This window comes from Denticeps clupeoides, chromosome 8 (genome assembly GCF_900700375.1).
Source record: "Denticeps clupeoides chromosome 8, fDenClu1.1, whole genome shotgun sequence".
In the NCBI taxonomy this organism is placed as follows: domain Eukaryota; kingdom Metazoa; phylum Chordata; class Actinopteri; order Clupeiformes; family Denticipitidae; genus Denticeps; species Denticeps clupeoides.
In genome coordinates this window covers 1,883,089-1,909,988 of record NC_041714.1, presented here as the reverse complement: position 1 = coordinate 1,909,988, position 26,900 = coordinate 1,883,089, and the positions used below count along the sequence as shown (strand labels likewise).

The following is a 26,900-nucleotide window of genomic DNA, read 5'->3' as shown; positions in this document are numbered from 1 at the left end:
AGGCTGTAAGAACCCTTCATTACTGCAGAGGAGGAGAAACTCTCAGTTCCATGAAAATGATGAGCAAGGACTAAAGCAATTGCTGCTTGTCTGAGAAGAGCACAATTCTAGGAAAAGTTACAGGCACTCGGTGTTTGGGGGAGATGATGTATTCTTTAAACAGACACATTAACCATGGTTCCGATTCCGGAATAATGTGTAGCCTTAAAAATGTGAGAAAAAAAAGTATGAAAAAATACGAAACTGGGACAACGACGCTTTCTGCTTTGAGTGCAAGAAAAAACCCGCTTCCGTAAACAGTGACACGTTTCCGCTAATGACGTCACTAAAAAACAATAGAGGTTAATTTGTACTCAGTAAATTATCTGAAGTCAATATAGCTTTTGCTGTCGACGCTAGCATTGTTGTTTTTATAGGACACATTATGTTGTTTTCTTTAATTTGACATCGTTTGGAACGGAATGCTGGGTCAAGGAGCTTGACTCCATTTCCCAGCATGCATTTCAATTTCACGCATGCCCAGAGTATTATTGGAAAATTGTAATCTCAAGCTATGTCAAAGTCGCCTGTCTGGAAATGAAGTTGGAAGAAACTATCAATCAGCAGGATGATAGGTATGTACATGTTTGAATATCTTATATATTCACATTTGCGGTGTTTTACACTTGGTGTTAGAGCGTAAAGCGTTTTCAATGACATGTGCATTGCACGCATGCTTGTAGTTGTCATGTCGCTGTTTATAGCTTATGCATGTTATGTGTTCGTTCATTATTAAAGGAATATCAGCGGGTTTTAAAGTAACATGTACGTCATTATAGCACCTTCGAGAACATAATAACAATAACCCACGCGTCATCAGACCGCTGTCAAACGTGGAAATTCAAATCTCAGTGTTGATAAAATGTATAATAATATAAGAATATAATATTGCATAGAATATGTTCTGCAATCTATAGTTACTGTACAGCACCCACACAAAATTACATTAAGGTGTTTCTTAAGTAATTAATAAGCTCACTGTCTTGCTCCACTTGTATGAAAAAATATGCAAATATCTTTAAAAAGACTCCCTCACCATATGAGAGGTTTTAATAAACGCACCAGTATATATAATTATGTAATTCTAAAGTACTGTAATATTCTAATTTTGACTATTGACACAATGTTATACTATTGATACAGATTGTGTACATCTAAGTACAACTGCGTCTAAAAAGGTTTCGGTTCGAAGAGGGCGTATGGGTCCTTTCTTTTGCAGGATTTCAGGCACGACAGAGGGGGATGCTTTTCTAATAAAATGAACCAGAAGTGCGGTATACTGCGAAGGTGTCACATCAGTGTTGTATATCCAGCAATTAAATACTGGTGACCAGGACCTTAAATGCCATTTGAATTGGAGCCTCCGTGGATTGAACTTTTCCATTCCACAGATGCTCGGTCAGATTGAGATTTGAGAAGTATAATGTGAACCACCCACAGCTTGGTGGTGTCATTCTGTCACACATGCCAATTGTAGGTATACTTCTTACTTCTGGTGAGTGACAGGTGTCAGTGTTCTGACGATTTCCTCTAGAGTCCAGCCCATGCCCAGCCCCTAATTTGAATCTGCTAAGAAAGAAAAAAAAAAAAAAAACACATAGAAACAAACCTGATCGAAGCCTGAGGCTAAAGTTTAAAGTGAAGTGATTGTCATTGTGATACACAGCAGCACAGCACACGGTGCACACAGTGAAATGTGTCTTCTGCATTTAACACATCACCCTGAGTGAGCAGTGGGCAACCATGACAGGCGCCCGGGGAGCAGTGTGTGGGGACAGTGCTTTGCTCAGTGGCACCTCATTGGCCCTTTGGCAGATCAGGATTCTGATCACAGGGCCGCTTCCTTAACTGCTAGGCCACCACTGCCCCTAAACATACATTCTGACACCTTTCTTCATGACGTGAAGTCCTTAGCAGTTTGAGCTGCAGGTGCTCAGATAGGCGAGACTTCACTTCCCATATGCATCTTTAGTTGGACTTCCTTTGCATTTCTTTTAAAGAACAGAGTATACAAATAAGAGATTAAGGTCATGTGGCTTAAATTCATTTCTATTTATTCCCATTTTTTTGTCCAATATGTCAACTTCATACATCAACTTCAAGAACTGTCTGTTCTCTTGCTGCCTAATACACCCACCCCATTTTATTACTGAAAATGAATGATTGTCATTTTGATACACAGCACAGCACATGGTGCGCACAGTGAAATTTGTCCTCTGCATTTAACCCATCACCCTTAGTGAGCAGTGGGCAGCCATGACAGCTGGGTGGTAGTAGCCTAGTGGGTAACACACTCGCCTATGAACCAGAAGACCCAGGTTCAAATCCCACTTACTACCATTGTGTCCCTGAGCAAGACACTTAACCCTAAGTTGCTCCAGGGGGGACTGTCCCTGTAACTACTGATTGTAAGATGCTCTGGATAAGGGCGTCGGATAAATGCCATAAATGTAAATGCATGACAGGCACCTGGGGAGCAGTGTGTGGGGACAGTGCTTTGCTCAGTGGCACCTCAGTGGCACCTTGGAGGATCGGGATTTGAACCGGCAACCTTCTGATTACGGGGCCGCTTCCTTAACCGCTAGGCCACCACTGCCCCTGGAATGTTCCTTTTATAATACAGAACCTGCACTGTACATTCCTGATGTTTTTATACCGTAACGTCACACAAATCAGTATAATTACATATATGCAGTTGTGTCAAATGAACTCCAAAGGCTACAGAATGAGAAGAGTAGCTGACTCTGCAGCTGGGAGTATACCGTGGTTTAGATCGAATTCCATACAAGATTTCTTTGCTCCCATAGTTCCTCTTTTAGCTAATTGTCTTCACCGTGGCCACACCATGTTGCTGTGGCTGGGAATGACAGGGTCAGAGGAGTCTGATTCAGGGAGGGTGATGCCTCTGCACTCCTGGGGCAGGTGTAAGGGGTGTTGGATTATTTACGTGCTCCGGTTGGAGTCCAAGGAGTGAATAAATTGCTATTGATTTTTAGTTTGTTGCAGCTAAGTGTCTCCGTTGCCTTTGGAGTTAACGTTGGCTAAGAAATAATTTTCTTTAATATGTATCCACATTGGTCTTCCTCTCCTTTTTCTTGTTGCACTTGGTTGCATGCTGAAGACTGTGCCACTTAGGGTCAGCAGGGGAGGTAGATTTGAGGTGGAAGGATGGCTGAGAGAGAAAACCTTCCCTGAGAAGCCACACATTTTCTAATTACCTCAGCTTCATGATTAGATCATTGAGGAGTATATAGACTGAAATGAGCCAGAACACAATGTTATTTAAAGCCCTATTGGATTCATGGCCAGGATGAATTTTTGTAACCTTACATTTGCATTCAGTAGGTCTTTTAGTTTTTTTTTTATCTCACTCCAGATATGTCTTTTCATTCATGTTTCCATTTATTGGTTTCACTGGAGTCTCAGAGAGAGCGAGGACCTTGAGAAATCTGAGCTTTGCCGTGTGTTGGCAGGGAGGAAATTGCCATGTCAATCACAAGTTCTCATATCTCCCAGCAAGCTGTCATGCAAATGAGTGACATAGACGGAGGGAACTGGGGGAGAGAGCAGAAGTAAATCGAGAAAGAGTGCGGGTGTAAAAGAGACAAGTGTTCATTAACTAAGTTAATGTTTCTAATTACATATGGAAAGGTTCCTCTCTGAAACTGCCTGGGATAATGATCATATTATCGCAGACTAAGTATATATGGGGGAAAGTGGAGCACACTGCGCATAATTGTTTGTGGTTCTTGAACATTAACGTTTAAATGAAATTAAGGTGCTTTTATACTCAAGTACGGTGCATGTGAGTGAAATTCTTGTGTGCAAAGAATTATGACAAAAATAACAGACATATGAACAGAGAGAGATAGAGACAGATAATGAAAAGGTAACACACACATTTAGATATATAATTTAAATAATGTGCAAAAGTGTTTTGCACATTTGTGAAAATTGCTGGAGTGGTTGAGTGAAGGGTTGCATGATTTGGTGGGAAAAGTCATATTGTGATTTCTGAGATCAATATTGCGATATGCGATTGCTATATGATAAATGGCAATTGCTTGCATGGCAATAACAACTCACATAAAATGACTAATTATTAGATTTTTACATCACTGCAAATGCGGTTTTCACAATACTGCAGCATCATAAAATTTAATGATAAGTAATAATAAATCAACTTTTTTTTCCCTGAAAAAATATAGGACAGGGTGTTTTAAGTATTGATACAAATTTGTTGCATTTTAAACTTTAAATTCCCACCTGGAATATCACACACCCGCGCTGTTGTACAGGGTGGGTGTGGCTTTGAACGGCCATCGTAAACGGAGTAAAAACTGAGGTGTGTTTTTTTTTTGTTGGATAAACCCTGTGATAAATGCTCTGTATTTATTTGGCCTGCCACGAAAGGACAGAAGGTAGCCCCACAGATATATGTTGTGTATGCGGTGTTCCGGACTGCAGTCTTCAGCCCTGCAGCAGAAAGTCTCCCAGCGCCACTTACAGGTGTGGAGGGGGTTAAAACTGCATTCAGATAACGTTTCGAATAATGCTCCCTGTAGATGCAATTTGTTGTAGAACGTGAAAACCCATTATTACAGAGGGAAAAACATTCAAGTAATGATAGGAACTTATTATCCTTGATATTATTAGAAAAATATGTAGCCATAAAGATTAAACATATTACATGTATTCATATTGTTTGCTTTGAAATACAGTTTAGAATGCACAGTTTAGAATGCACATAGTGAATATTTTTATGTCATTATAGACTGTTCAAAAAAGTAAAGGGAACACTTAAACCACACAATGTAACTGCAATTCAATCACACTTCTGTGAAATCGAACTGTCCACAACACTGATTAACAATCAATTTCTCATGCTGTTGTGCAAATGGAATAGACATCAGGTGGAAATTATAGGCAATTAGCAAGACGTCCCCAATAAAGGCGTGGTCCTGCAGGGGGTGACCACAGACCACTTCTCAGTTTCTGGCTGATGTTTTGGCCACTTTTGAATGCTGGTGGTGCTTTCACTCTGGTGGTAGCACGAGACGGTGTCTACAACCCACACAAGTGGCTCAGGTAGTGCAGCTCGTCCAGGCTGGCACATCAATGTGAGCTGTGTCTGTCAGTGTAGTGTCCAGAGCATTGAGACTGACCAGGATATCAGGAGACATGGAGGAGACCGTAGGATGGCAACAACCCAGCAGCAGGGCCGCTACCTCCGCCTTTATACAAGGAGGAGCACAGTCAGAGCCCTGCAAAATAACCTCCAGCAGACCACAAATGTGCATGTGTCTGCTCAAACGGTCAGAAACAGACTCTGTGAGGGTGGTATGAGGGCCTGACATCCACAGGTGGGGGTTCTGCTTACAGCCAAACACCGTGCAGCACGTTTGGCATTTGCCAGAGAACACCAAGATTGGCAAATTCGCGGCTGGTGCCCTGTGTTCTTCTGCCTGCGAGACAAACGTATTGATGCTATGGACTTCCCACCCATTCACCAGACCTTAATCCATTTGACCACATCTGGTCATGTCTCGCTCCATCCACCAATGCCACGTTGCACCACAGACTATTTAGAAGTTGGCGGATGCTTTATTTGAGCAGTGTAGTTTAATTAAATTGAATGCACGTTACAAGTTATGAGTGTGTCTGTGCCCCTGCATATACTCCCTCAGGATTTGCACGAGAGCCTCTCTTTGATCCATTTTCTCAGAATTAATGTTTTATTGTTCAGTCAATTATTAGACCCTGGAATAATTTCATGGTTCGCTTCAGTCGAGGAGTGAATAGCCACTTAAACCGTGCGCTGGTGGTCTCTGACCAACACTCTTATTAGAAGCTGCAGAAGGTGCTAAGAACTTCATGTTTCTCCTGGTGTCAGGTATATTAGATGGACGACAAACTTGTATGCCTGCTGGTGATCTAATACACCGCGGACACAGGTGAGGGACATATCAAGGACAGACATGCGGAAAGGAACAAACAAAAACCAGAATGGAACAGGACAGGTGGTGTTGGAGAGAGGCCTTCTTTCTCTTCTGTGCTGGATGGGGGTATCACTAGGGTGGAATGGTCCTGTTTTTATAGATGGTGCTGGTTTTTCAGACTGTTTCTTGTGCTTACCTGTCATTTTGTGTCTATCACTTTATCAAATGTGCACTCTTTCTTACTTACACAAATCCACATGTGTAAAGCAATTTTAATTATATAACTAATAAGTAGAATGAATACAAAATCAACTGAAGATTTCTTTTTCCATGTGATGTCGGTTTTAAGATGCATTCAGTGTGTAGAGGTGGAAATTTAAAACTAGATCATATGCTATTTTTGACTTCTATTTTGAAGACACTAAAAAGACAATGGGGCTGGAGCATGTTCAATAGTCAATGGCATCCTCATGATATATGCAAACAGATTAAAAACTAGCTGATGAGAAACTAGCTAACCTTTCTGTTGGTGTGTCACAATCATTATGTTTTTGTAAAAATGGGAAGGTCCCTATGATTAAGACGCACACTACTTCCTTGTTGTGAATTATTTCAATCTGTGCCCAGCAATGCGAACCAGATGGCAGATTATTTCACCCCAGAGTTGTCCAAAAATGCACCAAAAGTGTGTGACAAAGAAACTGAATTGAGTTTCAGTTTGAAATAGTTGCGGTTTATGAGAGATTATCATGTATGAAAAAGGGGGACACTGAGTGAAGAAGTGACTGCTTACTAGGAAGATCAAGCCACCAGCCCTCTTTATTGGGCCGTGCTACAGTATACATTTGCTCCGTATGCATGTCTTCTCCTCCCTTTCCCTCATCTCTCCAGCATGCATCAGTCATTCCCCTTCTGTGATGCTCCTTAGGTGCAACAGGCTGCACTCCTGCCAGTTTTTAATTAGCCACGTTAATGACCCGCTCATGTCCCGTTCCCAGGCGCTCTGAAGGGCTCCTTACTGATAATGGATCAACGTGTGCAGTCCAGAGCCTCTGCGCTATCTCAGCCTGTTACAGAGCGGATTCCCATTCTACCGTCCGAATGGCCAACACGCACGTCACCGCCGAGGCCACGCTCGGGGTTGACGTATCTAATGTTTTTTAAGAGGCCGGTAATTATGTCCCTAACCTTCCATGATGTACAAAATGTACGTTCATTTTGTTCGATTATTACAGTGACCCCTCCGATGTTACTCAGCTCTTGTATCATGTGTGCTTCTGAATAAGGCCGGTGAAGAAAATGGTTTATGTGGTCCCAGCTGAAGAATACAAGACCTCCTGTAAAGCTGGTTCAGCTGTGGGACCCGTCCACTTAAAACCCACTAAGTAGGAGGTAATATGAGGTAATAATACATTTCGGTTGTGTGTTATAGGCTTATCATCTGTAGCAGTTTAGCAGTTGACTTTATTTGCATATTCCCCATTCTTTTCTGCGCCACCGAGTTCCGTGTTCCAGTGGCCTCATCACGCCGCAGCGGGTGGATTAATAACGCTGGGAAGGAAGCAGGGTGGCATATTTCCTGCCTCCTCGCTCCGCTGGCCGTCGACTCTGATGAATGATGTGGCCTGAATCAATTTGGCCATTGATCTGGAGATAATCCTCCTCCTGGACATCAGGCCTGGGTCCTTCTCTTTCGCTCCTTGTCTGGGATAGATGGATGGCGATCACTCACTTTCAGTTTCTCGCCGAGCGTCAGTGCCCCCTTTTTCTCCAGGTTCAGACGTGAGCTGATGCCCCACCCGCATCGCCCTGTTGTGGAATTGGGGAATAAATCTTATTTAGTGTTATGTGTGGAGAAATTAGAGGCCGTGGACCTGGATATGTTTTTTTTTTTCATTCTTTTCCAATCTGTGCTTATGTTTTATTGCTAATCAATAGAAAAACTAAATGTGCAGCGACTCACTGGCTGCCGTTTTATGTACCAGAAGAGTAACGCAAACCAATCAGAAGGCCGTGGGCCTTTTTTTTTTTTTTTTGGGTCCAGTTACACTGATTCTAGGAGGTGCATGCTGACTCTGCATGCTGCCTGTCTATAGAGCGAGAGCAAAAGAAATGCACAAGTTTTTATGTTTATTACATGGTTCGAAATTTTTCTTACAGCTACCAAATTTATGCGATTTCTAAGTATAAGCCATCAGCACTTGACAAGCATGAATGTTCCAGTCAGTGTCATTGCTATGCAACAGTTTTCTTAAAATGTCATTTTTGGAGTGGCCGCTACGTTCTAATTACGTAGGATAACATTGAGTGTAAACCTGTAGTCACCCGGCTACTGGTTCAGTTTTTAGTAATCTCACGACTGGATTACTGTAACTCCCTTCTAGCTGGTCTACCACTATGTACCATCCGACCTCTACAACTACTACAAAATGCAGCAGCATGACTAATCTTCAACCTTCCCAAATTCTCCCATACCACCCCTCTGCTACGTTCCCTCCACTGGCTCCCAGTAGCTGCACGCATCAGGTTCAAAATACTGATGCTGGCCTACAAAGCCAAACATGGAGTAGCACCATCCTACCTCACAGCCCTTATTACACCTCACACTGCACCTCGTTTACTCCGAGCCTCCAGTACTGCTCACCTGGTCCCTCCATCTCTGAAGGTAAAAGGAAGACGTTCATCTAGACTCTTCTCCGTCTTGGCCCCTTGGTGGTGGAATGAACTTCCCCTCGAGGTCAGAACAGCTCAGTCACTGACTATTTTCAAACGGCAGCTTAAGATCTTCCTCTTTAGAGAATATTTAGATGAACTTGTAACCTTCTTATTGTCTGACTTTATATAGAAACTACAACAGAGTGAATAATAAGATTGTATTCATAGTTGGGGTCCTAATGAACCAGAATTTATCACTTCATCCATGGTAACATGGAAGCACGTTGTAAGTCGCTCTGGATAAGGGAGTCTGCCAAATGCCTTAAATGTAAATGAACTGGGTTTTATGATTATCCCTGGTCCTTTTTTTGGATCTAGTTCATTTTGATTATCCTTTTCTCTTTTTATCTCTTTTTCTTCTGCTTTCTACTCTCTCCATCCTGTCCTGAATGATATAAACTCTTCCATAATTTTTTTTTCTTTTTCATAAGCACTTCCCATCTCTCCCTTTCTCTATCAATCTCTTCTGCACCTGCTCCTCTCCTGATGTCCCCTCGCTCTCTCTCTCTCTTTCTCTCTGTCTGTCTCGCTCTCTGTTCCTCTCGGTCTGGCTCCAGCTCTAAACAGTCCCCAGACTGGCTTTCCTCAGATGCTGCAGTTGAGAATTAAGCCAATCTGTCTTCATATTACTGCCTGTGTGCGGCCTCAGATTCATCTGGCTGCCTGCCACTCCATCCCCACACACACACACACACACACACTCCGTGTGAGTGGCAGCTCCACACCTCTCCCTCACTCTTCCCCCTTGCTCAGAATCTCTGTCAGGGGAATTTAGCGGTAAATAACACACATTTCATTATGCTTAGAGTCGATTCATACTGGCAGTAGATTATTTTTCCTCGTCCTTTTCCAGTGGCTTGCTTTCCTGTTGCGAGTCGAGGAGAGTGCATTCCGTCTTGGGGAATTAGTCTTCGTGTATCTGTCAGGTGTACGGGTATGTGGGATATACACATCATAGCGACTCAATTCAATTTCAGTGGGATTGAGAGAGGGCAAAGTCGCACAGCCTCGATTCAATTTAGATTCTGTTGTCTTTTTCGTTCTTCTCTTGCTTTTCATTTTTGGGATGGATGTGGCTAAATCATGGTCTGGGGAGGGTAAGACTTGCATAGAGGTCTTATTAAAGGGAGATGACAGGCTTGGCTGTTGTGTCCTGCAGTAAGATCAGACCTCATTTTGACACTAGGCTCAGGACAGGAGCATATAGACCTTGGCCGTGGTGCTCAAATTAGCTTGGGTGCTTTTAAACAATTTCCCATAAGCATAAAAAAAATGATCATTTTCTGAGCACACTGTTCCATTTTTGAACACGCTGTATTACAAGCAAAGATAATAAAGTGGAATGCATTAGGATTGTAGGGGATAGGACCTTGTGCTTAATGTTGCCAGATTGGGCATAGTTCTGATAAAAAAATTCTATTTGATTCAGCAGGATAGATGCAATGATCTGGACCAGCCTAAAAATAATATGCAGAAAAACATGTAACATGCTAGTAAATCTGCAGGATGACCGTACGTACATTTCTTTCCAGCAAGCAGAGCTCCAGCGCTGTCTTTGTCTGAAACAAGTAACAGCGATGTAGGCCTCTGTCTGCACTGACTGCACATTTGATCACAGCATGACAGAAAAAAGGGCATCACTGAAATATTAATGAGTCCTGCACAAGGCTTAGTGCAGTTCATGGGACACGTTGGTTCTGAAGAACCCATCAGGTCAAGCCCCACTGTTCCATAATCTGCCTTGGCAGAGCAAACGATTGCTTTCTGTCGCTATCCATGGCTGACAGAAAAACTCAGGCAATTGGTGAGCGCCAGGGTGCTGTCGGCTCACCGAGCGCTCCCATGATGAAACATGACAAAAGAGGAATTTAGCCCATTTGTTCTCCTCCAGGATGGGGATTGAAAACAATAAGAGCGGATTATGGAGATCCTGCTGACAGCTCTCCAGCATCTCCCAGCAGCCCTCTGTGACACCAGCGCTCCTCCCGGTTTAAATTCGGTCAAGGAGCATCTGATTAACACCTCAATCATGCCTCAGTGTTTGCTGAGACAGCTCTTATCCCTGGAATTTATTCTTTTTTTCTCGCAGTAGTTTGGAGTTTATGGATAGAGACACAATCTCCGTTCTGACTGTTCCCGCAACATGTGAATCATATTGAAATGTATAAATGTAAGTATGTGATTGTGTCTGTAGATCAGTGATTTAATGGTTCTTCTGGATTTTCAGAGCAACCATGTGCCTTTATTGTGTGCTAATGCTATTTTAATAACTAGCAGTTTAATGTCAGCGGTCCTAGATGCTTATTAGTGTCTATTAAGTTTAACAAGCCCTCCACTGCAGGGCTTCAGACTTTTTGCACTGATGCACCATTTTTATGTCTCTGCAGAAGTTAGGTGCACAATATTTTTGACGGCATTGCATTTAAAAACAAGTTTCCTTTTTTTTTTTTTTTTTTCATTGCTGTCTATATAGGCAATATTGACTTGTAAATGATTAACTAACAATTTGGTTAACATAAAGTTCTTTATTTGAAGCACAAATCTGCAACAAAGGTAATTTACTGAAAATGTGTTGGTGCTTAAAGTGCTCCACTGAGCCGAAATGAAAATGTAAGTTTACTCAACATCACCCTGGTTCTTCTGAAAGCAGGAGTGAGGTATTTCACTACGGGAAGGCCAATGTTTAACGTGCAACGTTTACTTGGGTTTGCTAGCTTTTATTGATACTTTATCCATGGCTACAGTGCAGTTGCAGCACCCCTCACTTCTGTCACAAAGCCTTCTTCCCATTTGTTTCAGATGACCCCAGTGGCCATTAAAGCCTTCCCTGTGTTAATGTTTCACCACTGCTTCAGTCCTTCAGCACCCAGACCCAGCTCTCCCCTTCATCATGAAGGTGGACGTTTCAGACGTGGGTGCTGGCGCTGCCCTGTCTCAATGGGTGCCAGACCAGAAGTGTCATCCATGTTGCTAGTTCAGCAGGGCTATGGGGTGGGGGACCATGAGCTGCTGTCAGTCAAATGGGCTTTAGATGAGTGGCAACAGTGGTTACAGAGCTATGACACCCCTACCCAGTCTGGACCGATCATCAGAACCTAATGAAAGTGAAAGTGAAGTGATTGTCCATGTGATACACAGCACAGCACATGGTGCACTGTTATGAGCTGGACTAGGGGCTCCGGCCCATAACAAAAGAAAGGACAAAAACGTAAACCTACTAAAATGAAACGAAGAATTTTAACAAGCACACAACAAGAGCGACTTACAATCAGTAGTTACAGGGACAGGGTTAAGTGTCTTGCTCAGGGACACAATGGTAGTAAGTGGGATTTGAACCCGGGTCTTCTGGTTCATAGGCGAGTGTGTTACCCACTAGGCTACTACCACCCCTCACCTCAGTGGCACCTTGGCGGATTGGGATTCGAACCCACAACCTTCTGATTTACAGGGCCGCTTCATTAACCGCTAGGCCACCACTGCCCCCTCATCTCCATTCATCCCAGATCCCATAATTTCTCCCTGCTACATCATGGGGCCTCTCCGGTGGTCCCTGGAGACACAGATTCGGGAAGCACAGGCAGCCGACACCAGCCCCTCCAACGTTCCCCTTGTATGTCTCCGGACCGTACCAGACGGTAGTTCTGCAATAGGTTCACTCTTCTGCCTTATCCGGCCACCCAGGGCACCACCAAACACAAACTTTCATCCACCGGGCTTTCTGGAGGCCATCACTGCCCAAAGACATCCCGGCCTTTATCAATGCCTGTAAGGTGTGTAACAGGGCAAAAAATCTACCTCTCCTCCATTTTGGGCCCCTTCACTCCCTACCAATTCCTTGACACCCATGGACGCACTTGATTTGATCACTGGTGGAGCTCACCAACTCAGATAGCAGACCCACAGGAAACAGCCCTTTTGAGCTGGCACTTAGGTTCATAGGGCCATTCCGGATCTTCAAACGTATAAATCCTGTCACCTATTGCCTCTAGCTCCCTCATCTCTCTGAATCCACCCAGTATTCCACGTCAGCCGACTACAGCCTTTCATCTCCTCTCCTGCTCCGCCACGTGTCATTGGATGCCCATCAGAGATGTGAACAATTGGGGCAGTGGTGGCCTAGCGGTTAAGGAAGTGGCCCCGTAATCAGGAGATTGCCGGTTCAAATCCCGATCCGCCAAGGTGCCACTGAGGTGCCACTGAGCAAAGCACCGTCCCCACACACTGCTCCCCGGGCGCCTGTCATGGCTGCCCACTGCTCACTCAGGGTGATGGGATAAATGCAGAGGACAAATTTCACTGTGTGCACCGTGTGCTGTGCTGCTGTGTATCACATGTGACAATCACTTCACTTTGAATTGTGCATTGTTGCAGTGTAGAACATAATCGATTATATTATAATGATGCTGCTTGGTAATACTTGAATAAAGCGCCACTCAGCGGGCTTATGCACGCACCATGGTCAGAATGGAAATTTGTTGAACTTTGACTGCTGCACTGATTCATCATTAATCAAGGTATTAATATTCAGAATTGAATCGATTCATGAGACTTGTCAAGGTTCACACCCCTAACAGATATAATGCTCAGCTTCTTTTTAAACAGTGCACTACCCAGTCCCCAGGAGCTTCACATTCTGGTTTATCTGCCAATGTCTGATACCAGTAGTCACTCAAGCATATTGTAGATACAGGCTCAATTAGAATATGAACTAGAAAAGACACAAAGTGATCGATTCGTTTAGTTTGATCCTCACTGCAGAAATTCATATCACTTTGCTCTGTCGCTCTGCTTTCCTGGCTACATCAGAGGCATGTTGATATTTGTATGCATGTTTTTATTATATGTAAACATTTTAGATTTTAATATTTCTGTAGTTACAGCTTTTATGTTTTTGTTGAGCAGACATATTTAATGACGATTGTAATTTGTAGGTTTATAAGTAGGGGCTCTAGGGGGAAAGGAAGCTGACCTTTAATCGGAAGGTTGTCTATTTAAAATCCGGAACCGCCAAGGTGCCACTGAGGTCACCTTGATTAAGGTACCATCCCCACCCACTGCTCCCTGGGTGCCTTTCATGGCTGCACACTACTGCCTAAGGTGATTGGATAAACGTCACCGTGTGCTGTGCTGCAGTGTTTCACAATGACAATCACTTCACTTTCCAAGTAGTCTGGCCACCTATGCTTCCACCTGATTGTTAGATACACTTTGTCACATTTGCCTGATGTGTACTGCCATTGCCTCATTGTGTTTCTGAATACAGTTGAAGAAACGTTTGTTGAAGAGTGTCACTGCTGGGCAACAAGTAATCAGTCAGCACCTTTCTTAATGACCAGAGCAGGAAACTGTTCTCTGCTCATTTAGTGGCAATCAGAACTAGGAGTGCCCCCACTGTGTGAGAGTCAACGAGATTTACACATGCAATTTCCTGCCACAGTTGAGCCTGAATAAGTCTGGATCTTGTGTATGTGAACATCTATGAGTCAGTGTGTACATGTTTGTGTGGGACTTTGAGGCTTGATTATGGTGGCTTTGCTTTAAAGTGGGGCAGTGGTGGCTCTGAATCCCGATCCGTCAAGGTACCACTGAGGTGCCACTGAGCAAAAGCCCGTCCCCAGGTGCCTGTCATGGCTGCACACTGCTCACTCAGGGTGATGGGTTAAATGCAGAGGACACATTTCACTGTGTGCACAGTGTGCTGTGCTGCTGTGTATCACAATGACAATCACTTCACTTTATCACTTTAAATTATGATTAGTTATTGCGTCACAAACACCAAAATATGCTGGTTGTTCATACTAACTGTAAAAAGATATGGATGCCATATCTTTCCATTGTTTTGGCCACCATATTGTCAAACTTTGAGCCATTCTCATTCTTGCATTAAAGTGAAGTGAAGTGAACGTAAAGTGATTGCCATTGTGAAACACGGTACACACAACCAAATGTATCCTCTGCTTTTAACCCATCACCCTTAGTGAGCAGTAGGGAGCCATGACAGGTGCCCAGGGAGAAGTGTGCTCAGTGGCACCATAGTTGCACCTTGGTGGATCGGGATTCGAATCAGCAACCTTCTGATTACGGTTCGAATACCGATCCCTGGACAATAAATCTAACTTCAGCGGACTATCCAGCAAGAATATAGAGACTGCTGCGACAGAATTCCGGATGCCGCCATTCGGCTAGATGGGCTTACTGCGTCTCGTGCCGACATGAATGCAGTGCTGTGCGGTAAGACCTGCAGCGGCGGCCTGTGTGATTACATAAGCACAGAATGGACTGAATGATTTCTACGCACGATTCAACACACAGAACAACATGACTGTGAGGAAATCCAGCCCTCCTCCCAGGGACAGTGGTTGTCTAGTTTGGGGCAGTGGTTGCCTAGCAGTTAAGGAAGTGGCCCCGTAATGAGAAGGTTGCCGATCAAATCCCAATCTGCCAAGGTGGCACCTCAGTGGTACTCTTCGCAGAGTTAACTCACAAAAGGCTGCTGGACCAGACAACATCCCTTGAGGATGCTCAGAGAATATGCAGACCATCATCAACATCTCACTGAGCACCGCCGTCATTCCAACGTGTCTCAAGGCCACCACCATTATTCCCGTGTCGAAGAAGTCTTCAGCGTCGTGCCCCGTTGCACTTACACCCATCATGATGAAGTGCTTCGAGAGGCTGGTCATAAAACATATGAAGACCCTGCTGCCCTCCACCCTGGACCCACTGCAATTCGTTCGGGCCGCTCCACGGACGATGCCATCGCCACAATCTGACCTGCACCTACCTGGACAATAAGGACACATAAGCATGTATACTGTTCATAGACTTCATTTCAGCATTCAACACCATCGTTCCTCAGCACCTGGTCACGAAGCTGAGCCTGCTGGACCTGAACACCTCCCTCTGCAGCTGGATCTTGGACTTCCTGACTGAGACACCTCAGTCTGTCCGGATCAGGAACAGCATCTCCAGTCCACCCTGCTGACCCACGACTGTGCAGAGATGCACAGCTCCAACCACATCATCAAGTTCACCGATGACATGACTGTTGTGGGTCTCATCATCAAGAGACTGACAGACTGGTGAAGGTGAACAATCTATTTCTGAACATGGACAGAATGAAAGAGATGATTGTTGACTTCAGAAGGGAGGGATCACTCTCCAGTGAATATTGATGGATCTTGTGTGGAGATTGTCAAGTTAGAACACCTAGAGGAGAACTTCTCCTGGACTCTCAACCACAGCTCAACAGCCAAGAAAGCCCAGCAGCGTCGCTACTTCTCTATCTCCCACCACCCATCCTCACCACCTACAACCCATCAGACACATGAACACTCAGAAACTTTCCACTCTGGACTGACACACACACTCACACTAGCTCTGTTATATTGTTATTAGGGCTGTCATTAGATTAAAATATTTAATAACGATTATTCTCATGTTTGCCATAGTTAACTCACAATTAATCGCACATTAATCACAGCTTTTAAGTCTTTCCTAAACATCCTGTTTTTAGTACTCTTATCAACATAGGAGTAGACAAATGTTTGCTTCGTGCAGATTAATGTCTTTTTAATTCAAAAATAATCTTGCACCTGTGTTTACAATTAACTAAAAAATATTACAAAATTACATTTAAACACAATTTTTAATAAATTAAATGGAACATTGCAATTCAGAATTACATTTCTGCTGTAGCTTATACTTGAATAAAACTGTAGCTTATACTTGTGACCCCAAGATAACTGTGATTACTGACCGGTGTCCAGTAATCTCTGGTGAGCACAACCGAGCTGGCTTGTCTCAACGTCTCCTCCAGCCTTCTCGTGTTGAAACAAGTTGTGCGGTCGTTGGATGCGACGCAAATTATTTCAAGCAGACCCTCGTCCTCTACTATGTTAATCGGCCTGCAAGCTGTAGCTACCCATTTAGCTATGGCTTCTGAAATGTTGTTGCTTGAGAAAACTAGCCAGTGTGGTCTGCCTTCGGCGAGGTGGAGGAGCGCTGTTCCCATCAGCTGTGTGCTTGGCTAGCAAGTGGTATTTTAGACTCGGTGTGCTCCGGTCATAGCTTAGTTCACATTGACATTACGTACAAATCACTTTAGTTTTGTCGACTGAACCGTCTGGTAGTGCTTTCAATCTGAACTTCCCATTCAAAATACTTTGTGATTTATCCATTTCTGCTAATCGAAAACCTCATTGATTTATAAGAACGTGCTTCCCAACCCAGAAAAACTACAGGCCGCAGTGGCACGCGCAATGCGCATGCGTTAATCGTGCATCAAAAAAATTTATGGCGTTAAAAGAATCTTGTGTTAACTCATTATTAACGCGTTAACTTTGACAGCCCTAACTGTAATGTTTTCTATTAATGCACCATTCCATTTTACACTACAGTATTTGCACTCTTACTTTGCACATGTATTATTCATTTTACTAGTTTATGCTTATTCATGTTTTTCTTGCACTGCCTGTCCCCCTGTAATGATAACAGTGTCCCCTGTCCCCCCAGTTTGTACTTTATGTAACCCAGTTTGCCTGTCACACGTGCACTTTATGTCAGGATGTAACTGTGTTTAATCGTTTAAATATTACATGTAGCACCAGGTTTCGGAAAAACGTTTCACTATGTACTGTCTAACAAGTATGTAGCTGAAATGACAATAAAGCTCAACTTGAACATTCAAGTTATCTGCCCATCAAATAACTTGATTTACAGTATGTGTTCTGTCGTATGGCAATGTACATCACAAAAATATTGCAAGATCTTTTTTCCCAATACTCAAAGCTTAGTTCACTTTTGGTACAACAGGCTGTGTTCTGTACAATCAAAACCAATAAATAAGATAAAATGAATAGACAATTGTAATAATTATCACTGTGCATCACATTCTAATGGTCCTAATACATTTCTAAATGTTTTATTTATGTATAAAAAAAAAAAAAAAAAAAAAAAAAAAACACTATTTACATTAACATTGTACATTCATGTCCTGGTCTAGGTTTCTCATTATGTCTTGTTTGATTTGAGGAATATTTTCAGATCAGCCATTTTCCATTTCTGCATTTATCTCTCGCCTCTGGTGCCAATGAAAAGGTTGACTCATTCCAATTAAAATAATAAGCAGAAAGGATAACCAGGGGAAAATACTTTTGCACCAAATCTCAGTTATCTTAATGAAGGGTTTAGGGGATTTGCAGCAAGTGTCTGTGCGGGCAGAATTTTAAAGTTGTCTGTAAAAGTTGCCCTCTCCATTCCTGTGTCACCTGCCCCCCTCCATAACTTTATCAGTCCCCATATGCAGGATATACTTTTCCATCTAGTGCGCTCTGTCCGTCCTCTGTCATTTCTTCCCTTCTCCCCTTATACACACCTGCACAACGAGCAATTGTCTACCTATCATTTGTACTTTGCTTGTATTTATTTTTCATTTGACAATGTATTCATTTTAATTACAAGTGTGTACAGACACTTTAAACATTATAATCTCTCTGTCTCTCTAGTGTTTGTGCGCTTTAACTCCAGTCATGGCTTTCCAGTGGAGCTGGAGAGAGGGGCAAGTGTGGCCGAGCTGAAGGAGGAGGTGGGCCGTCAGCAGGGTGTCCAGCCAGATCAACTCAGGGTCATCTTCGCTGGGAGAGAGCTGCTCAGCAATTGTACACTACAGGTGAGGACATGGCATCTCACTCAATCACAGTATCCCTTATTTTCCTAATCACATTCTCATTCACTCTACCATCATCTAATGACTCACTCACGCTCTCATTCACTATACCATCATCTAATGACTCACTCACGCTCTCATTCACTCTACCATCATCTAATGACTCACTCACTCTCACCCTCTCATTCACTATACCATCATCTAATGACTCACTCACGCTCTCATTCACTCTACCATCATCTAATGACTCACTCACTCTCACCCTCTCATTCACTATACCATCATCTAATGACTCACTCACGCTCTCATTCACTATACCATCATCTAATGACTCACTCACGCTCTCATTCACTCTACCATCATCCAATGACTCACTCACTCTCACCCTCTCATTCACTATACCATCATCTAATGACTCACTCACGCTCTCATTCACTCTACCATCATCCAATGACTCACTCACTCTCACCCTCTCATTCACTATACCATCATCTAATGACTCACTCACGCTCTCATTCACTCTACCATCATCTAATGACTCAATCACTCTCACACTCTAATTCACTCTACCATCATCTAATGACTCACTCACGCTCTCATTCACTCTACCATCATCTAATGACTCACTCACTCTCACACTCTCATTCACTCTACCATCATCTAATGACTCACTCATTCTCACCCTCTTATTCACTCTACCATCATCTAATGACTCACTCACTCTCACACTCTCATTCACTCTACCATCATCTAATGACTCACTCACTCTCACGCTCTCATTCACTCTACCATCATCTAATGACTCACTCACGCTCTCATTCACTCTACCATCCTCTAATGACTCACTCACTCTCACGCTCTCATTCACTCTACCATCATCTAATGACTGACTCACTCTCATGCTCTTTCACTCTACCATCATCTAATGACTCACTCACGCTCTCACCCTCTCATTCACTATACCATCATCTAATGACTCACTCACGCTCTCATTCACTCTACCATCATCTAATGACTCACTCACTCTCACCCTCTCATTCACTCTACCATCATCTAATGACTCACTCACTCTCATGCTCTCATTCACTCTACCATCATCTAATGACTGACTCACTCTCACGCTCTTTCACTCTACCATCATCTAATGACTCACTCACGCTCTCACCCTCTCATTCACTATACCATAATTTAATAACTCACTAACTTACACCCTCCCTCATTCCCTCAATCACACTCTCATTCACTATACAATCATCTAATGACTCACTCATTCCCTCCTTCACACCCTCCCTCATTCCCTCCATCACACTCTCATTCACTACGATTATCTAATGACTCACTCACTTACACCCTCCCTCATTCTGTCAGTCACTCCCTCATTCACTCTACAATCATCTAAGGACTCACTCACTCACTCACTCGCTCACTCACTCACTCACTCATGCGTACCCTCCCTCAGTCACTTCTTTATACTCCTCTTTCCCTTTCCCCCTCTCTCTCCCCCAATGCTCTCAGCCTTTTCTGTTGTGTGGGCAGTGAGTCTGACAGCATAAACAGAGCCTGGGGATCTCCTGAACTTTAGTCCACAGCACTTCATTAATTCTGACCTTCTTAATTATGCATTAAAACAACCTAGCATCTGAGGACATGCTCTCAGTTTCTCTAACACACACAGACACTCATACATACATAAACTCCCACTCCCACATCAACATAAAACTAGTTGCAACATTAATAATAACTGTTATCTTTGTCTAGCACTTGTCATGAATTTTGCAATTCAAAGTGTTAAGTAAACCCTCATTAAAAAGGCCCATTAGATTTCCTCCCTGTGGCTTATGGTTCCCTGGGCTGAGAGGCATTACACCATCTTGCAGAGTCTGTCCTCTGCCCCTTGTGGATGAGCTAAGGCTTTTAAACCCTTTATCTTCACCCATTCTACCTTTTACCTCATTCATAAAAAATGCAGTTACAAAATAATAAAGATGATATTTATATGGGGCTGATTCCTGAGCATTTAAGGCATTAAAATGGTCAGTTCCTCTGAATTCTGCTGTTTTGTTTTGATCTTGAGTCCCTTTCGCTTTCATGGAAATTAAATTTTCAGATTCATTTTTGGGGTTTCAGACAAGGCCTTTTGATCACCATACTAAGCGTTCATTAAGAGCTGTCAGTGTCTTCATTTTGGTCTCTGCGGGTTTTGTCTTAATAACCATTCCCTTTTGGGAATGATTACATCCTTCAGCTATGCAGGCTGTGCCTGTCTTCCCCAGCTGCTGTGCTGCAGAAGATGATATAGACAGTGATGGGACAGACACCGAGCCACCTATCATGCCATGTGAAGTGATGAGAAATAGCCTGCATGTGGCTTTGTGTCATTATAAAGAGGCATGAGGTAGTTTAGTATGCTGTGAGTGGGTTCAAGCTGAAGTCATGTGAACTTTGACACGCCCACACCTCCACCATCTCCGGACAACTTTGTGCTGCCAAGAACACAATAATACTCAAAGCTTCTGTGTCTGGCATGCTTGGCTTCACACTTGACAGCAGGTCTCATTGTTTGATGTCCCCATGAGTTTAGTCGATATCTTAAATTACATATGAAGACCTTTTGTATTTGAATTGAATGGTCCATGCAGCTCCATGTGAGTTTAGGTCAGTGAGGAGTATAGACAATATTAACTTATCTAAAAATATATGTATTATTATTGTTAACAATCAAATAATATTAACACTGAAGGAATAGTGTTAAATATTAAAGAGACATAAAGGCAAATTATATCCACAAAGAATCCAATTCAGATTAACATGTAAAACAGAACATGGGCACAATGAATTGTCTGCATTTTATGCAGAATAAACAACAATTAATCTCTCCTAAGCATCTCTTATGAATATATAGCTAGGTGGTAGTAGCAGTCAAACAAATTAGAATGTATTCGTGGAGGATCCTTTACTTTAGTTGATATAAAGTTGCATTTTGCATTATAATTTCCTGTACACAGTATTTTAAACAGACTAAATTTGCTTGTGCTCTTAGGCTTTCTCTTGTGAAACGTAGTTTTCTGAACAGTGAAAATAGACTGAGATTATAGCCTGAGATACTAATGTGTGCATTCTGAATCAAATTCACAATTCATTAGGCGAGATCACTTAGTTCAGGTGAGATCACCTGGAACCCTTCAGCAGTGTCCTGCAGCATAGCATTCGTTTGACTTCGTTCATCCACACGGGTTCCTGCGCACTTCCCGGCGCCTGACATGCATTCTCAGCAATAAAGGAAACGGTTGGAGAACGTGTCTGTTGCTGAGTGGCACCCGGGTGGGAAGCACTAATGAGTTATTATGTTGGTGCTTAGCGTTGGACTCTTTGTCGTGAGCGGCGCACAGTTTGATGCTGTAATCGGCTAATCCCACTGCACATTTCACCTGTTCCCACCTCTTCACTGCGGTTTTAATTACCCTGTTCAGAACTCAGCGGTCAAATATTTACCCGCTCAGATTCATGCCTCCGCACCAGCTGTTGCTTCTCTGAACTTCCTGTACCTGGCAGTTTCACAGCAAACAAAGACAAGCCGTTAGAAACCATATAGAGACCTACACAGGTGATCTTCCTTCAAAGGAGAGCATTGCAGACTGCGGGCCATTTCTTGCTGTCAGAAGTATCTAATCTCATCCAGCACCCCAGGTCACTACTGATCTGGTTTTTTGAAAGTTAAAGAAAGTGAAAGTGCAGCGCAGCACATGGTAACAAAACAAAATGTGTCCTCTGCTTTTAACCCATCACCCTTGGTGAGCAGTGGACACCCATGACAGGTGCCCGGGGAGCAGTGTGTGGGGACGGTGCTTTGCTCAGTGGCATCTCAGTGGCACCTTGGCAGATCGGGATTCGAACCGGCAACCTTCTGATTACGAGGCCGCTTCCTTAACCACTTGGCCACCACTGCCCGTCATCAGTGGTCATCATTGTGGTCTGTCACAATATCCCTAACTTATTGTGAGTAGTTTAGATGCATCTGACTGGTTGCATTTGAATTTAGGTGCATAATAACTAATGATACTGTTGTGTGAGGGTGCGCTGTTTTCTCTTTTCCCCCATCCTATTGAGACTACTATGTTTGAGACCAAACGTTGAGACCAAGACAAGATCAAGACTGGTCTCGAGACACACATCACAACCCTTGGTCTCAGATAATGCTTTGGATGGAAATGTAAGCAGTTTCTCTTTCTGCAGCAGGACCACTACTATTTACTACACACTTGGATGTCAACTTTTAGTTTGTTGTCCTTGAAGTGGTCAAAATAGGTGAGACCTGGACCAGGCTCCAGTGTTAAGAGGTCTTCCACTCTCTTGAATGCCACACCTTGTTGCAGGATGCTGTGGTTTTTGAGTTTTGGAGAAAATCTGGAAAGGTGTGTGACCATGCCCAGTATCGTATCCATCTCTGCTCTGTTGCTTTAATGGTTTTGTCTTGCTGAGGTGAGGCTGGATGCCCCTTCTTGAGAGCCTATGCCCAAATTGATTCAGTTTTATCACTCTCTACCAAAGACAACTCGGTCCCTAATCATTGTTCCATTACAAACATAAAATTTGTGGCAGGAAAATATGGGGATTGAATTTTTCAGGCTTTAAATTTGTCTGTTGCAAGAGTTCATGTATTGTGTCCCTTTCTTTTTTCCAGATCCATGAAAGAAAATAACTTTCTGTCTCTTGTTAAGAGTGCAGTGGTCCAGAGACCATGTTCACAAAATATTTTTCCATCTATTCGGTACTGACAGAATATAAACTGTAAAAAACCTACAGTCTCTGTCAAAAGTCTTGTTGCTTGTGTACAAATTGACCTCAAGTGCCAATGAAATATATTTCTAATCAAGATTTTTTTTACAAGAATTGGCTCATTTTATTCCCAACAGCTTTTGTAATAATGTTTCAGTGCAAAACAAAACTGTCAAAAAGTATTTTAATATTCAAAGCTCGGTAAAGCCCATTGAGTCAATTTTTGCAAAGACATGAGCTTCACCTGTGACTAATAATGGATCAGTTAGGTCTCAGGTGTGTATAAAAAGAAGCCCAGTATACTAGACCTTCACATCAACTGCAACTAGACCTCTGCAAACATGCCTAACATTCACCCTTAGACTAAAGTGTCTCAGATTTGAAGAGACTGGCATACCCTGCAAGACAACTGCTCAAGAGGACTGTTTGTTGGATTCTGTCTCGAAATGGCCTCCATGGTCGAATCAGTGCCCAGAAGCCAGCACTAAACAAAAGACTATTGAAAAACCAGCCCAGTCACCAGACATGAACATCATTGAGCATGTGTGGGGTAGGATGAAAGAGGAAGCATGAAAGACAAAACCAAAGAATATTGATGGGAGGCATGCAAGACCGCTTTATTTGCTATTCCTGATGACTTCATCAATTGTATGAATCCAAACCGCATGGATACAGTCCTTCAAGCTCATGGAAGTCGTCATACAAGATTTGACCTTTCTGTCTTGATTAAATGATTTTTTTTCAGTGAAACTAATTAATTTCAATGCACTAAACATCATTTGGTAGGGTTTTGTCAGAGGACTGTATGCTGTCATCTGATATTTCAGTTTTTCTATGTTAATAAATCTGCAAAAATCTGTCTATGGGGTGCTGTGTGTACATTAATGAGGAAAAAAAAAACTAAATTACTCTAGCAAATGGCTGCAATATAACAAAGAGTGAAAATTTTAAGGGGGGGGTCATACCCCCCTTTTTTTTGTACCCCCTGCATGCTTGAATGTTACACACCTGAAATATTTTAATAGGCTTCTATTTAATTACTAAACATATCATGCTCCACTGATCATTTCATTTATTAGTGTAAATATTTACACAACTAAGTTGTTTAAATATGAGTGATATGCTTGATGTATGAGTGATATAGGTTATGTTGAACATTTATAACTACAGATGGACTTTGTGCGTGGTATAAATAGGAGAGACATGGTTTGCAAGTTTCTTTAGAGCAACAGGACCTAAATTAATGATATGCACATTGTGCCGACTTCATTGAAATGTCCATTCCCTCCTAGCAAGACATTTACATGAGCCTCACACCCAAATTAGGAATACATCTAGGGAAATGTGCTTGCACCTAGTGGCAATGCAGCAATAGACCCAATGTCAGACAACCCTGCTTCAGAAATATCCTGACACAAGACATAACCAGAGTAAAATCTGTTAAAATCTACCTTAAAATGGTCAAGTTGGTCAGCATTTGTAATAATGTTGAAAGGATAGTGAGATGACAAGAAAAAAAATTAAGAGAAATTTTTTTGTCCTAATTTAGCCTGACATCTGTATGTGAATAAGCATATATTCAATTATGATGCTGAAAGTGAAAGTGAAGTGATTGGGAATCAGTGAAGGGATTCGAACCGGCAACCCTCTGCTTACGGGGCCACTTCGTTAACCGCTAGGCCACCACTGCCCCTTTGTGGGCCACCCACAGCCCCTATAGTGGAGCCAGGGGTTATTCATGTCATAACTGCAGTTGGTGAGGCGAGTGTCAATGACTGGAAGTAGGGAAATCTTGTAAAGCCAGTACTATGGTCATCATCTGTGCCATAAATAGTGTACCACTATATTATGTATTTTTAATAAAGTGGCCTGTCAGTGACACACATAAAATAGTTCATTTTACTTTGGTTAAATCAGTTCCCTTATGCTCCTATGCTTCCTTTCCTTGTGCTTCCTGCAAGCACCTGGATGATTATAGCTACCATCCATGCATTGAAACAGACTCCACTAACTTCAGTACAAATTTGTCTAAGGTAGAGCCATTCTGTCCTGAAGTTGGCATATATGTAATTTAACATGCTGTCAACCCAACAATATTTTGAGAACTGGGTGATATTCCAAGAAAATGTCTCCACAGTGTGCTTTGCTAAGGCTTTTAATTAAAAGCCTGAGATGAGTGATGTATAAAGTCACCTGTGTGTGTGTGTGTGTTTTAAGTCACCTCACGTTTGCTGTCGCTACCTGTCTGTTGACCGAGATGCCTCTGGGCTCAGCTTGGCACTGCTGTTTATCTCCTGGTGCCCGGGGACAAACGCCTGACATTTGTAGTGACGAGTGGAGCACTCGCTGTAATGTGCTCTATTAATTCCCTCATCTAGAAGGAGTGTCACATCACTTCTCAAACACACACACACACACACACACACACGCTCTCTCTATCATTTGTTTTTACCTTGCTCTGAGTACCATACATGAGGATCACATTCGTAAACTACAGGAACTAGGACAAGTCAAGAACCACGACTCTGCAACCATGCCCAGCTCAGGACACCTTTAATCACACCTATAGACAGGAGATGGGGCAGCAGTGGCAGGGCCCACACCCCCCAATAAAACCACCGGTTTTCGGCAACTCCCAGTTCAGAGCTGCTCTTTGCTAAGCAGCGCCAGGGCTAGGCAACGTAGTGTTGTTCTTTGTTCTTCTTCCTCAGAGAAAAGTCGTTATATGCATAACCTGATGTTCCCTTTCAGGGATATATATACATGCCCCACATAGCGGAACTGAACCAGAGGAAGATTCCCTACACTGCAGTAGCCACCGAAGAGGAAACCTCCTCGGAAGAGTGTCTGGCTGAAGCCATTGCCAGCAGCAATGTAGTTTTGTAGGAAACGGCCTTAAGGTCCACCAACTATGGGCACAAAGCATCCAGAACCACTGTTAGGTCCCAGGGAGGAACAGTGGGCATATTGACAGGCCTCAGTCGTCGCATAACCTACACAAACATAAGGCAAGGGAGTGAGACCCTGAGACCCCGACACTGTTTATGTGTGACTGCAGGGTGACCGAACTGAACACCCATGCAGCGCTCGCCTGGGACTGATAAATCTTCTCCAGTTGTGCCGAGGAGAAACGACGGCAGCACCCGCAACCCCCAGATTATGGTTCAAGGCACCACACAGGTGGCCAGTGAAGGCTCCATCAGAAGACTCAAGCTTTTCCCAGTTTGAGCAGGTCCTCCTCGAGCAGAGACAGCAGGTGGTGCTGAGGCAGCAGGTTGTGAGACCTTCATCTTGTACATCTCCATGTGCTTGGCCCAGTCCATATGTCCCTCTGGAGCAGATCCATCCTCCTCAGCCTGGAAAGGCCCAGTACAGTCGGAGACCAGAGGGTGTCCGAGCCATGTCATTAAGAACATGGCGTTCTAGCATCACCCGTCTTAGCTGTTGACAGAACTCTCACATCTCCGGCCGGGACAGCACCAGTATAGTGTGGACAATTACGAGGCAGACGGGGCATGCCTCAAGGCGATACTTGTCAGGGACGGGGAGGCCAGAGTCCTGAGGACAGGGCCAAACAGTGGGCTTCTCTTTCACCTCTGTAGCATCAGTGGAAAAAATGACTCACCAAAGAGTCAACTTTTGGAGTAACTCGCTGAAACAGGTCAAATTAAGAACGGTTAAAATCCAAAACCGTTAGTAGTAGCTAAACTTATATTGAGGTGAATAGCAGGGGGGAGGTGAACCGTGGGGCGATGACGGCAACA

General features: G+C 43.2%; 1 protein-coding gene across 1 annotated transcript in view; it reads left to right on the top strand.

Moving 5' to 3' along the window:
* The first annotated feature begins 506 nt into the window (after positions 1-506).
* Positions 507-26,900, top strand: part of prkn (parkin RBR E3 ubiquitin protein ligase) — a 72,986-nt gene continuing 46,592 nt past the window's right edge. The window contains exons 1-2 of the mRNA XM_028990201.1: positions 507-614; positions 18,200-18,363. Coding sequence (XP_028846034.1) covers positions 608-614; positions 18,200-18,363 — 171 coding nt within the window. The 5' untranslated portion in view covers positions 507-607. The remainder of the gene's footprint in view (positions 615-18,199; positions 18,364-26,900) is intronic.